The 14820-nt window shown below is 37.2% G+C and overlaps 1 protein-coding gene across 1 annotated transcript in view; it reads right to left on the bottom strand.

Annotated features, from left to right (window-relative positions):
• LOC123499320 (general transcription factor 3C polypeptide 3-like) overlaps positions 1-14820 on the bottom strand; it is a 414223-nt gene that overhangs the window by 135137 nt on the left and 264266 nt on the right. Inside the window, 1 exon segment of the mRNA XM_045247142.1 lies at positions 202-327. Within this exon segment, the coding sequence (XP_045103077.1) occupies positions 202-327 (126 nt within the window).

Consider the following 14820-nt stretch of genomic DNA (forward strand, 5'->3'; position numbering starts at 1 on the left):
AAATGGAGACATGGAGACAGGACACTATTAGGCCCACTCAAATCCTGTACAACACAACTAGGTAAATACACACAGGTAGGAATACTTTAAAAAAAATTTGAAAAATAAAGCCAATCTATAAAAGATTAAACATGTAGAAAGAATAGTACAACCACAGGTCTTTTCCTGCATCAGGTAAAGACAACAAGTAAATCTACACACCTGGTGGAGGGAGAGATCAGCCAGCTTCTCCCATTCCTCTGCATTAGGACTGAGGAAAGCAGCAATGAGCAGGAATTGGAGTGATTTGTTAGCCATTTTCTTCTCTTCATAAATCATTCCCAGTGTCTGAAGCAAACAAATACCATTACTTAAAATGTACTCACCCAACACATTATTTTCTTCTCAAGATTCACATTAGGAAATGACTCATTCAAATGTGGAAAAAATCACCAGAGATGGATAAATCTTCAAGACACACACAGACATCATTGCTTTTAACTATTCAGGTCTTTGGCCATCAGGATTCCTTCTATTTCTGATTTTCCATGAATTAAGAATACCAGGTCTGTCCAAAAAGATTCTGATACATGTTAAGAAACAAAAAGTATCTTAATACATTTGAGGCTGTAATTCTAATGCTCCAAAGCATATTACATTGAGCCCATCTGTCCTTTCATTGCTGGAAACATTTCTGGAAACTGTTTCAGAATGATCATCAGATGTGCAATAATGTTCTACATGATAACACCCATCATTCATATTGGGATCCTACAGAACCATTTTCAGGTTAGGGGACAGCCAAACCTCACAAGGATCTTTTTCTATATAAACTATATAAACTTAGCAAACCTGAAAGTGTTGGTGTTTCATCAAGAAAGAAATTATCAGACCACAAATGAACAAGTCTATCAGAAATGTTTTTACCACTGGAAGGACTGACACAGCAAAGGTTAGGAATCACATGGCACACACTTTGGAGGACATCAGTGCTAGAACACTTTCAAACTCTTGTTTATTCAGTCACTGATTATGGTTCAAATCTTTACACAGATTCCTTTAACCCATATAGTGTTTAGTATGTACAGTACATATACATACCTCCTTGAGAAGTGTTTAGTACATATATGTACAATTTTCTTTTAGAACTGTTGCACATTCTTGAATTTTGTTTGTATATATATAGGTATGTCACTAACAGTAAAATAGAAATTTATGATGACAGAAATTAATCTTTACATATATACATATATTTTCAGTTCACAGTTATTATGGACTGAATACCTCAGTAGAAATTGAAACACATTTAGGGGTTATTTGTTTTCTTTCTTGTCATCATGCATATAATATCAAAGCAATTAAGTGAAACAGGAGAGCGATATGGAGAAAAAAAAAAAATATATATATATATATATATATATATATATATATATATATATATATATATATATATATATATATATATATATATATATATATATATATATATATATATATATATATATATATATATATATATATATATATATATATATATAATACTTACGAGATATGAAGCTCCAATATACAATTTTTTTGTATATATATATATATATATATATATATATATATATATATATATATATATATATATATATATATATATACAGTAATACTTTGAGATATGAGCGCTCCAATATACAATTTTTTTTATATACAACAATAAATTTCATATAATTTATGCCTCGAAATACGAAGATATTTTTAAGATACGAATAGCCATCGGTAGGTGGCGCAGCGATCGCTCGGCTACCTGCGTCCACCCGAACATTCAGTTCGCGTTGTGTACCGTTGTTCATCCTTTGTGCATGTATGCGTCTGTGCTCCTCGTCAGTGTGTATTTTTTCTTAAGTTTTATGAACTCAAGACCTCGTGATCATGGGTTCCAAAAGTAAAAATAAGAAGGCTGAAAAGAAGAAACTTAGAAGAGTCTCGCAATGGATATGTAACACAAAATAATTGCAAAATATGAACGTGGTGTGCGTATCTGTGACTTGGCCCTTTGCGCTAACGCTAGTAGTAACTGTAAAGTGAAACCATTGTTGGTGTATCATTCTGAGAACCCCAGGGCCTTTAAAGCACATAAGGTGTTAAAAGAAAAACTCCAGGTCATGTGGCATGCCAATAGTAAGGCATGGGTAACTTACCAATTCCTCCTCCGTACTACATATACGAAGTTCTATCACAGCGTGGGTAAGTAAGAATGCAAGTTGAGAGTTTTTGCTCACACTAACTCGGCAGGTTTGGCGAGAAACACACAAAATAGCCTGTATTCACATACTGATTACACTTGGATATTCAATAAACGAGTGATTACAAATGATGTTCTGCCCACAAGCAACTCTTCCTCTTTGCAATGCAAAAAAAAAAAAAAAAACAGAAGTCTCTAGATGCTATGGTTACCAAAATATCACGGGTTGAATGAGGTGGTATCATCAGTGTTCATGGCCTTGCGTCCGATCAGGTTAAGCGACCTTGGCTAGAGCGAGAGAAAAAGGGCCCTTTGTATCTCTCTCTCTCTCTCTCTCTCTTTCCCTCCTATCGCCTGTTCTGATACCACTCTCATTCAAATGTTGTTTCCCCACTACATGGCAAGAGACCCGAGGTGTAGAAGTAAGGCACATGGAAGAGGTGGCGGAATCGGACACAGTGAAATCAGTCTATTATTTGTGGATGCGTTTTGTAGATTTTCAGCGCATTCTCAAACTTTTTGGGCTTTTCTTGACTAATTTTGACAGGAATTTCTAATGGAGGTTATTTTGGTTAATCGGGCAAAAATAGGCCAACATGATCTGCCTGAATTTAAAGAAAGCTTTGGCCGAATTTCACTTGTTTCTGAGAATTCGGGGGAGGCAATAGCCCCCCCCTAGCCCTTACCTCATATGCCAATGTTGTCAGGTAAAGGAAACCCTAATACTAGGTAAAGGAAACCCTATTGTTATGTTAAGTAAACATTATTCTTACGAATGTGTACATGTAATATGTGCACAAAACATTCGCTAATTTTTTACTTTCACAAGGTTCACGATACCCTAACCCTAATCCTCGTGAATGTTGAGGGCCTCCTCTAAGAGCTTTGTTGTATGTGGAATAATAATGTTTTATGTTTTAGGAATGATTGATTTGGGGGCAGTTATGGGGGAGGTCTCTGGGGTCAGTCTTGGTGGGTCCCAGTTCCAATCTTATCAATAAGGTAGGGTTCCATTATTCGATTAGTGCGCTTTCTATATATGCACATGTTTTCTTGGTCCCTTTCCCATGCTTTAAGGGAAGATCCCTGTAATACAAAACTTGCATTCTATACTTAAATATAAACACAACTGAAATCTCTCCTTCCCAGCACAGCAATTCTCCTTATATTCCTTATCTCCCTATAATCACAGGTAGTAAACTTCTTGCCAATCTGGACACATATATTTTCCAGTAGCAATACCTGGCAGATCCACACCAGGTGGAAGCTTCAGGTTTCCTTTCATTGGTTAAACTCCCTCAAAAACTAAGCCTTAAAACTCCACCCACTTGACCCTCCCCTCCTGATTTATGCCCTGTCCTTCCCCATGACCTCAGAATGTCACCACCTCATCTCCCTCTCCACCACCCTATTGTGTGTGTGTGTGTATTTACCTAGTTATATTGTACAGAGTTCGAGCGGGACTCATAGTGTCCTGTCTCCATATCTATTCATCTAGTTTTTCTTTAAAGTTATGCACACTATGTGCTGTGACAATTCCATTATCCAATGCATTCCATTTTTCCACCATTCTGTGTGGAAAACTGTATTTTCCAACATCCTTCACACACTGCCTCATCCTGATCTCCTTTTCATGTCCTCTTGTCCTTCCATCTTCTTCCATCAACAGCAGCTGGTCTTCTTTGTCTATCTTTTCAATATCATTTACTATCTTATACATTGTTATTAGGTCCCAGCATTCTCTTTTATCTTGTAAGGCTGACAGTCCCATTTCCTTCAGTCGTTCTTCATATGGCACCATCTTTGTAGCAATCTTCTGTATCCTTTCCAATTTTCTTATATCATTTTTAGAGCTCAAAGACCATACCACTGCTACATATTCCAGCCTTGGGTGTATCATGCTTGTGATGATTTTTTTCATCATATCTTTATCCATATAATGAAATGCCACTCTTATATTAGTCAACATCTTATATGATAGTCCAAATATCTTGCTTATGTGTTTATCAGTACTCAGATTTTCTTGTAGGATCACTCCAAGATCTTTTTCCTCTTTAGTCTTCATTATTTGCTCCTCTCCCATCAGAGTTCCATACTGGTCTTCTCTTACTCTTTCCTAGTTCCATTATGTGGCATTTCTTGGCATTAAACTCCAATTTCCACTTCTTGCTCCATTCATAGATCTTGTTTAAATCTTCCTGCAACAGCAGACAGTCCTCTCCGGTTTTAATAACTCTTAGCAGCTTTGCATCATCAGCGAATAAATTTACATAACTGTTAATCCCAATGTGAATGTCATTTATATAAACTTGAAACATAATGGGGGCTAACACTGACCCTTGTGGCACTCTGCTAGTTACTTTACCCCAAGATGAGTATGTATCTCTGATCACAGTTCTCATTTCCCTATCCTTCAAATAAACTCTTATCCATTCGAGCAAGGTTCCACACAGTCATCCTATGTATTCTAGTTTCCAAAGAAGTCTTCCGTGCAGAACTTTATCAAAAGCCTTTTTAATGTCCAAGTATACTGTGTCTACCCATCCATCTCTGTTTTCAAGTACTGCAATAACTCTCGAGTAGAAGCTTAACAAGTTTGAATCACATGACCACCCTATCCTGAATCCAAATTGTCTGTTTGATATGACTTGCTCCTCATTTTAGAAATTCAACCCATTTTTCTTTGATAATTATTTCACATAACTTCCCTACGACACTTATAAGTGACACTGGTCTGTACTTTAGTGGTTCAGTAGCCTTTCCTCCTTTAAATATTGGTATTACATTGGCTCTCTTCCATCTTAGTGGAACTTTCCCTTCATTTATTGAACTTGTAATTATTTCCCAAATTGGATCGAGTAATTGCTCTTTACATTCTTTCAACACCCAGCCTGATACACTATCTGGCCCTATTCCTTTTCTGACTTCCAACTTATCCAATAATCTTCCAATATCCTCTTTGTGCACTGTAATCTCCTGTAATCCTTGGTATTCCAATGTCCTATTAGGTTCTGTGAAATCATCTTCTGCAGTGAATACCATTTTGAAGCTCTCATTCATTATTTCACACATTTCCTTCTCTGTTTGGTATGTCTACCCTTCTTTCTTGAAACATAATGGGGCTAACACTGACCCTTGTGGCACTCTGCTAGTTACTTTACCCCAGGATGAGTATGTATCTCTGATCACAGTTCTCATTTCCCTATCCTTCAAATAATCTCTTGTCCATTTGAGCAAGGTTCCACACAGTCATCCTATGTACTCTAGTTTCCAAAGAAGTCTTCCGTGCAGGACTTTATCAAAAGCCTTTTTAATGTCCAGGTATACTGTGTCTACTCATCCATCTCTGTTTTCAAATCCTGTAATATCTCTCGAGTAGAAGCTTAATAAGTTTGATGCACATGACTACCCTGTCCTGAACCCAAATTGTCTGCTGGATATGACTTGCTCCTCTTCTAGAAATTTAACCCATTTTTCTTTGATAATTATTTCACATAACTTCCCTACGACACTTGTAAGTGACACTGGTCTGTAGTTTAGTGGTTCAGTTGCCTTTCTTCCTTTAAATATCGGTATTACGTTGGCTCTCTTCCACTCTAGTGGAACTTTCCCTTCATTTATTGAACTTTTAATTATTTCCCAAATTGGATCCAGTAATTGCTCTTTACATTCTTTTAACACCCAGACTGATACACCATCTGGCCCCATTGCTTTTCTGACTTCCAACTTATCCAGTAATCATCCAATATCCTCTTTGTGCACTGCAATCTCCTGTAATCCTTGGCAATCCAATGTCCTATTAGGTTCTGTGAAATCATCTTCTGCAGTGAATACCATTTTGAAGCTCTCATTCATTATTTCACACATTTCCTTCTGTTTGGTATGTTTTCCCCTCTTTAATTATTTTTTCAATTGTTTCCTTATTCTTTGTTTTGCCGTTTATAAACATGTAGAAAAGTTTGGATTCATCTTTGCTTTTATCCACTACATCTTTCTCAAACTTTCTTTCTTCCTCTCTCCTTAGTCTAATATATTCATTTCTAGCATCTTTGTACTGCCGTCTGTTATAGTCACTTCCCCGCTTTAATAGTTTCTTCCTTACTTTATCTTTTGCCTTTTTTGCTTGTAAGCATCTAGCATTGTACCAAGTATGTAATTTTTCTGAACTTTATAAACAGGAACAAACTTTTTTACTCCTTCATTGTATTTCTGTAAGAATATATCATAATTCTCTTGTACAGTCTTTCTGCACATAATATTACTCCACTCAATATCAGGAAAATAAATCCCTAGTTTTTCAAAATCCACTCTTGCATAATTTAATCTCTCTCCTTTATAGTCCTCTTTGTAACTTATCTCACCTTCCTCCTGCATTTGCATCTCTAATGTCACATGATCACTTTTCCCCACTGGACTAAGGTATTGTATGATTGGAGGGGACTCTGGTTACTTTGTGAAAACTAGGTCAAGCAACGATGGTTCTTTTTCCCCCATTTTCTCGCTCTACTGCCCAGCAATATCCATTACTTCCATCTCTCTCCAGTTTATTTTTTTTACAATTAAAGTCTCCAACTAAGAATATTCTTCTATTTCTTCTTATCATGTTATCTAGGCACTTTATCACCTCTCTTTGCATATCTTTTTTTTTATTTATTTTATTTTTTTATTTATACTATGTGGGCTTTTCACGGGAATTTATGGGCTAAAAAGGATACTTAAATTGGAGATTTAATTATTCTTTATGCTCTTCTGATCCCCATGTATTAGTCTTTGGTGGAACATATGTAACTATATTTTTTCTTTTCTTCAAATCTTCTGTTTTGATTGTTCCTCCCATTACTTCCACTTTGTCCTCATCATACTGCACATCCTCCACACATATATTATCATGAACTATTATTAGCAATCCTCCTCCCCCTTTATCCTTCCTGCCCCTCCTCCAGTTATCATATCATATCTTTAAAGTTGACATGGATCTCTTTTTCCAGTTTTGTTTCAACGATGCACATTACATCCGGCTTTTTCTATTTCAAATAATCCCGAACTTCCAATAGGCTTGATAACAACCCATCCATGTTAGTATAAATCACTCTTAATTTATTGCTTCCTCCACGACCTCTTTTTTCCTTAGGTACCACTTTTTTAGTCTAATATCCAGAACCCTCCAGTAAAAATATCTCTTTTTATCCATATTTCCTTGTGATCAACATCATTGGCCAGCTTCCCTTTTCTAGTCATAATTTCCTCTACAGCCCCTTGAGATCTCATTTTCACCTTCAATGGTCTCCCACCCCCTTCACTGCATCTTCCCAGCCTAATCACTTCCTCCACCTCCTGGTCAAATTCTTGTGTGCTGTCTTGTACTTGTTTGATAACAGTTTTGACCATTTCCCTTTCTTCACGTTCTCTCGTGAATTTATTTGGATTTTTCTTTTCCCTCATTCCATAAATCACGAAGCTTTTTTTCTTGTCCACTGAATCCCACACCAAATCTTCCTTTTCCTTGATAACTTCTATTATAACAACTTTCGTGTTCTTCTGAATTTATCTCCTTACCACTTCTGAAAATTGTACTTTTTCCTCTTCTTGGTCCTGTTTCCATTCATTTCTTAGTTCTTTCAACTTGTTATCACCTAGACCACCTTCTGCCCTGTCTGTAATCCCGTCCTGCACTTTAGCCTGCAAGCTCTTTAAAGAGCTTTCATAATTTTGGCATGTGGTTTTTAGAACATCATTTTGCTTGCTTATTTCCAGAATCTCCTCTTTCAATTCCTGGTTTATTGCACTGACTTTCTCACATTCAGCTAGTCTCAATTTCAGATCTGTTCCCCGTTAGCAGTCGATCTTGTTTGTCCATGACACTGGACACCACCTCCTTTATATATCTTAATTCTCTTTCTACATTAATAAGCCTTCTCATATTACCTCATTCATCCCTGAAACCTGAGAAATTCTTTTCCATAGTATCATCAGTCAGTTTCCTTAAACCAATAGGGGTTTCTATAAAGCGTTGGTTATCACTCGGCGTATGTTTTGATTCCGCCACGCGCCTGGCAGCGCTACTTGGTTCCATCTCTCTCTCTCGTTATTCATTCCTTATATGTGATCTAACACTTATTTCATTTGGAGATAGGAGAACCTATGGCCCCCTCTCCCCCTGTACAGGGGATCCTCGCAATTTGACCGTTCGCAGTTCCAATTATCACCAACTCGAAGTCAGTTAATTAATACCCAATCCTCAAGGTTCGACCAACTGACTTGCCAATTCGACATTCACATCTCATGCGCCACCCACCCGGTCAAATACGCCGCCACCCCAAATTCGCCACAAACCCGCCAGGCAAAAGTGTAAACCGACTCTACCCTGTGCGTCGCAGGCAGCACCACACTAGCACTTTTCCATGAACTTTTACTGTCAACTTTCTGAAGACTGTCAACTTTTCTCGACGCTGCTCATCACACAAGCTCGCTTCCGCCTTTATCGTGCTTGTCAACTGTAAATAAACATAACAGCCCCTTCACCCCAGCAAGTCATTGCTATTTTTGGCCTTTAATGCTTCCTATGAGAAACTCTTCAGACAGTTTTGTCCACTCATAAACAACAGAGCTGCTCATCTTGGCCAGTTGTTCCTTGGAAGAGAAGCCTTGGAACGTCACAGTGCCAGAGAAATGTAAACAAACAACTGAACTACTTTTCACTGCTAGGCTAGGACAAAAATACAGGCAACCCCCGCTTAACGAAGGTTCACACAACGAAATTTTGCTACAATGAAGGTTTCATTTAACTACCATCTGCTCGTTTAACGAACACCAAACTCGCTTTAACGAAGTTTATCCAGATAATTTTTCCAAGTTTGAAAGCCCCGCTGTATCACGCAAGCCGACAGGCTTTTGAATACACCAGTGCCTCTTATGGACAACACGCACACCACTCACTCCCCCTGTTCAAAACAATAACAGTGTCAGCAGCAGCTCATCTTCCCTCGCTCAACTTACCACCAAAATGTCCTGCAATGTCGCCTAGCGTTGCTAAGAAGACCAGGAAGTCTCTTACTCTCGAAGTGAAGCTGGATATTATTCACAGACACGAGCGGCGAGAAAACTAATAGCATTGCTCACCACCATCTTGACTCCATATACTGTCTCCACTATTATCAAGTAAGCAGACTCTATGAAGAAGGCTGGTGAGACCGTATCTTCCTTGCAAGCTAAAATAACCACCTGAACTCGTGACTCTACAATGGATAAAATGGAAAGCCTTGTAGAAATGTGGTACATAAGTTTTGTATGTCATACAATGATGCGCCCTTTGTTTACATTCCACAGGTTGCCGGTTAGTGTCTTTCCCGTTTCACTCTCCCTCCCTTCATAAATTTAAGATCATCAACGTTATAAAGTTATGTACATACATACATTAGTGTACATTATAATGACTTGAATTAAACTGCCTAAATGTTTAACTTCATAAGTTTTACTTTCATTAAACCTTTCACTGTACAGCAATACTCCGCTCAACAAACAGGATAAACTTACACAACGTAATGTGTCTAGAATTTAGGGAAGGTCAGGAGGAGGGGCGAATGTCAAAGATGTTAAACTGAGCAAAATTCTTAAACAGGCAGACATAATTTTCCATCATCCGCATTTGCATCCGCAAAATGACGCCATATACATCCATCCGCGGATGTCTGAAATCGACATCGATACATCTCTAATACATACATTAGTGTACATTATAATGACTTGAATTAAACTGCCTAAATGGAAATAATGGAAATAGGGGGATGCGTTCTGGGCTGGTCCCCAACATACCACATGGGTTAAAAAAAATCATATATATATTTCTATTAGCTTTTTACAAACCTTGTCCCCAAGAAAGTATTGTTTTGTAATGCATAAAGTAAAATCTTACATGGAATACCAAAAAATAAAGCAGAGATGAGATTGCCCACAGACGAGGTGGAGACTCACGGCGACTTGGCCGCTTCTTCTTCTTGTGACCCTTTTAGCCTGCATGTTGTCTTTCACTATGATATTTGTTTCCACTCCTCTATTGCCTGCTATAATGGATATCATATCTTAGTATTCATATATGCTCATGCCATGAGGATAACCTTGACTCCATGGCAGTGAGTGATAGTGAATTACTAATGAAATACCGTGGTATTTCATTAGTAATTCTCTGCATTATTTTTTGGTATTCCATGTAAGATTTCGCTTTATGCATTACAAAACAATGCTGTCTTGGGGGCAAGGTTTGTAAAAAGCTAATAGAAATGTTGTTTTGTGAACATAAATGCATATATAAGATAGTAACACAACCTCCAGAGGTGGTTCCCAGCAACCTGAGAGCAACCTGATAGCAACCTCGTCACCGTCCCGTTCATGAATGCCATTTCACGGCAGGAGGTTGCTCTGATGTTGTTAAAGAATCTTGGATCCAGCTCCAGGAGCGCTTGAGACAGAGGCGGGGAGGCAGCCAATCACAGCGAAGCTGCCGCATTTTGTCCCTCGCCCGGCAATTTCAAACCCAGAAAATTCGCTAAAACAGATGTGGTTGTACATTATGCAGACTTTTTGGTCTAACTTTATATAGTACATTAAACCGGAAATTTGTTAGACGAACGTTCGTTAAGCGGAGTATTACAGTACTATGATGCACTCTCGCTTTCTTTACTCTCAAAGGAAGTTCAAGTCAGGAGTTAAACTTGTTATAATCGGTTCGCTTAATGAAGTTTCACTTAACGAAGGGTTTTTTAGGAACGTAACCCCTTCGTTAAGTGGGGGTTGCCTGTACTAAGATATGATATCCATTATAGCAGGCAATAAAGGAGTGGAAACAAATATTGTGATGAAAGCAACACGAAAGCTAAAAGGGTCACAAGAAGAAGAAGAAGCAGCCGAGTTGTCGCGAGTCTCCGCCTCGTCTGTGGCCGATCTCATCTCTGCTTTATTTTTTTGGTATTCCATGTAAGATTTCACTTTGTGCATTACAAAGCAATTCTTTAGTTTAGTTTTGTTGAGCCTAAAATACAGCCTCAACAAAACTAAACTAGGTATTGATTTCTTAACTAAATGTAAATTATATAATGTTATTCCTAAGTTTCTTAATTTTAAACTACATAATGCACAAATTACAAATACAAAAACATACCTGTCCTTTCAGTTTAAGTTACTTAATCTTGAGATCAGCAACAAGAATACCTTGCTCAAACAACTAGCTGACTATGATACTGCATATAATGAACTTAAAGATAATCTTTCTTTTCTTGATTTCAAATGCTTGTCTGCTTGTCTTAAGATATATAATGACAAGAAACTAAATACCACTAGGGCTGTACACTCCAGGAAACTTGATAAGCTAGGCATTCCAGTTAACCAGTCAGTTGCCAAGGATAAAGTTGTCATTAACCTCTCTAGCAGAACGCTCACCTCATCTGAACGTGAAGTTTTGTCCCTTGGACTTTCCTTTGGCCTTCCAAAATTTAAAGTAAATTTTGTTAACCATTTTTATTGTTTCAAAAAATAATCAGCGCCTTAAAAAGCCTACCTCACGTGTCAACTCAGTGAGAGAATATAGTCAAACAAGTCACCTTGTTGGCTCATTCTAGCTTTCGTGAATTACCAACTGCTCAACGTTCTCTCTTTAAATTACTTAATGTCTTATACAACTCACTTATTTCTCTTAAATCTGATTCTTCAATTGTTATCACTAGTCCAGATCAAGGACGAGGCACGGTTATAATGGATAAAGATTATTATATCTCTAAACTTAAAAGTATCACTTCTAATGTTTTTTATTATATTACTAAATTAGAAGATAAACTTGCCAGACTTCTTGGACAACTTCTAAGGCTTGATGTAATTTTGAAAGGTGTATATAATTTCACCTATACTAGTGGTTTTTTCCCCAGTTATTTCATATGGTCTTCCGAAAACACTTAAGCCATCAAATCCTGTTCGACCTATTCTCAGCACCATTGGCACATTTAACTATAATTTGGCTAAATATCTAGTTCCCATTCTTGAGCCGATCACTAAGAACCAGTACACCCTTAAAAATTCATATCAGTTTATAAATGAAATATGCAATCTAGATGTTGGTAACATGTTCATGGCCAGTTTTGATATTAAATCTTTATTTACCAATATCCCTCTAGAAGAAACTATACGCCTAGTCTGTGATGAACTGTTTAAGAACAATACTATGTTTGGCAACTTCTCAAAAATGCAGTTCAGTAATCTCTTATCCCTTGCTGTTAAAGACTCACCTTTCTTGTTTAATAAGAAGCTTTATATTCAGATTGATGGTGTGGCTATTGGTTTTTGTTTGGGCCCTACGCTGGCCAATGCTTTTTTATCTCTAAATGAAATTAATTAGTTAGGAGACCGCCCTTCTTCGTATAAAGCTGTTTATTTCCACAGATATGTTGATGATTGCTTTGTTCTATTTAGGGACTCTACACAAATTCCTTTGTTTTTAGATTACATGAATTCCAGACACCCTAATATAGAATTTACCTGTGTAATAGAGAATAATGGTATTTTATCCTTTCATGATGTACTTTTAACTCATGTGGATAATAAGCTTCACACCACTCTGTATTGAAAACCTACTTTCACTGGTTTAGGAATTAATTTTCTCTCTTTTGTGCAGCAACTTTTCAAGATTAATGCAATTAAGACATTATCATATAGATGTTACAGCCTAACCTCTTCTTGGGAATTGTTTTACAATGAGATTAAGTTTCTTACTACTTTCTTTTTAAATAATGGCTTTCCTTGTAGTATTATTAACTCTGCTATTTCAAAATTTCTTGACAAAAAATTTACTAAGCCTCCTGTCTCTTCTACAACTCCAGAGAAAACAAGAAAATACATTACATTACCATTTATGGTCACATCAGTTATTCGATTAGGAAAACCCTTAATAGCTCCTTGAAAACATATTACCCCTGACATTAAATTTTTCTTTATCTTTACTAATCGTCATACTATTGGCTCTTTTTTTAAATTTAATGATTGTGTTCCTACAAATCTCACCTCTAATGTTACATATGAATTTTGCTGTTCGTGCTGTAAAGTACAATACATAGGTGAGACTTGTAGAAACCTAACACACAGAATGGCTGAGCACAAAGTTTTTTCTGTTACAACCAATAGACCTTTATCTAACCCATCTTTCTCCGCAATCAGAACACATTCACATGATAGTGATCATCCTTTTTGGTATTACTGACTTCAAAATTCTTCAAAGACCCCAATCTAACACAGATATCAAACATCTTGAAGCACTTTATATCAAACACTTACAACCTGAACTCAATAATCATCTCTCTTCAACCAGGCTTCACACCCTTCAATAGAAATCTCAAACCTTTGCTTCACCCTTCTTTACTACCTTTCCTCTCATCTTAATACTACCGTTCTAGTCAGTTTCTTCCTCTACCACGCAGATCACATTTCAAGGTTGGTTTCCCGTGTACTTCTATCTTTGTGCATTTTTGTCTTTTGACGATGCATTGTGATTTTTATTTATATTTTTTCTGTTTTTTACTTTATATCTTAACTTAATATTTTGTATTTTAACTTAATATTTTCATAATATCTGTTTTAGACTTTTATACTTATATTTTTGTTACTGATCATTGTAGGCCCTGATGATGCCTTTTGTTGTAAGGCAAAACGATGGAAAATAAAGCAGGAGGAATGAAGATTTCCATGGCGATTTCCCTGCATTTTAGTATCTACAACTTCTGCAATCAACCCTTGTCTTATATACAGTAAAACCTCGCTTGACGAATGTCTCTAAGGACGAGCAATTCGGGAGACAACCAAAAAATTTGTCAATATATCAACCCAGGGGATGAACGATATTTCGGGGTATGAACACGGTTAACCCCTTCGCGCCGCATGTTAAAAAAGCCCACCTGTATGATATACGGCTGGTAGTGCTGCGCCCGAGCAAGGGAAACTCGTGCAAGCTTGCCATACTTGTCGTCTTTGTGTATTATGCTGCTATTTTTTAGTCACTATATCACCTTCGAAGAGGAAAGTGGACGCTTCTCTCTTAGAGAGAGAGAGAGAGAGAGAGAGAGAGAGAGAGAGAGAGAGAGAGAGAGAGAGAGAGAGAGAGAGAGAGAGAGAGAGAGAGAGAGAGAGAGTGTGACATTTGCTAATATTTTAGACACAAGCGGACGCATGTAGCTTATCTTCGAAAGGAAGAGGAGGAGAGAGAGAGAGAGAGAGAGAGAGAGAGAGAGAGAGAGAGAGAGAGAGAGAGAGAGAGAGAGAGAGAGAGATTAGAAAATTTGTTGTTTTTGTATTTGTGTGTGTGTGTGTATTTACCTAGTTGTATTTACCTAGTTGTAGTTTTACAGGGCCTGGGCTTTATGCTCGTGTGGCCCCGTCTCCATATCTACACTTATCCAATCTTACTTTAAAAGTGTGCACACTCGTTGCAGACACTACTTCTTCATCTAAACTGTTCCACGTCTCAATACATCTCTGCGAAACTATATTTTTAATATCTCTCAGACATCTTCCCTTTCTCAGCTTTTTACTATGCGACCTTGTGCTTCGGATGTCATATTCTTCTCTCAAAATCAGTT

This window comes from Portunus trituberculatus, chromosome 49 (genome assembly GCF_017591435.1).
Source record: "Portunus trituberculatus isolate SZX2019 chromosome 49, ASM1759143v1, whole genome shotgun sequence".
Taxonomy (NCBI): domain Eukaryota; kingdom Metazoa; phylum Arthropoda; class Malacostraca; order Decapoda; family Portunidae; genus Portunus; species Portunus trituberculatus.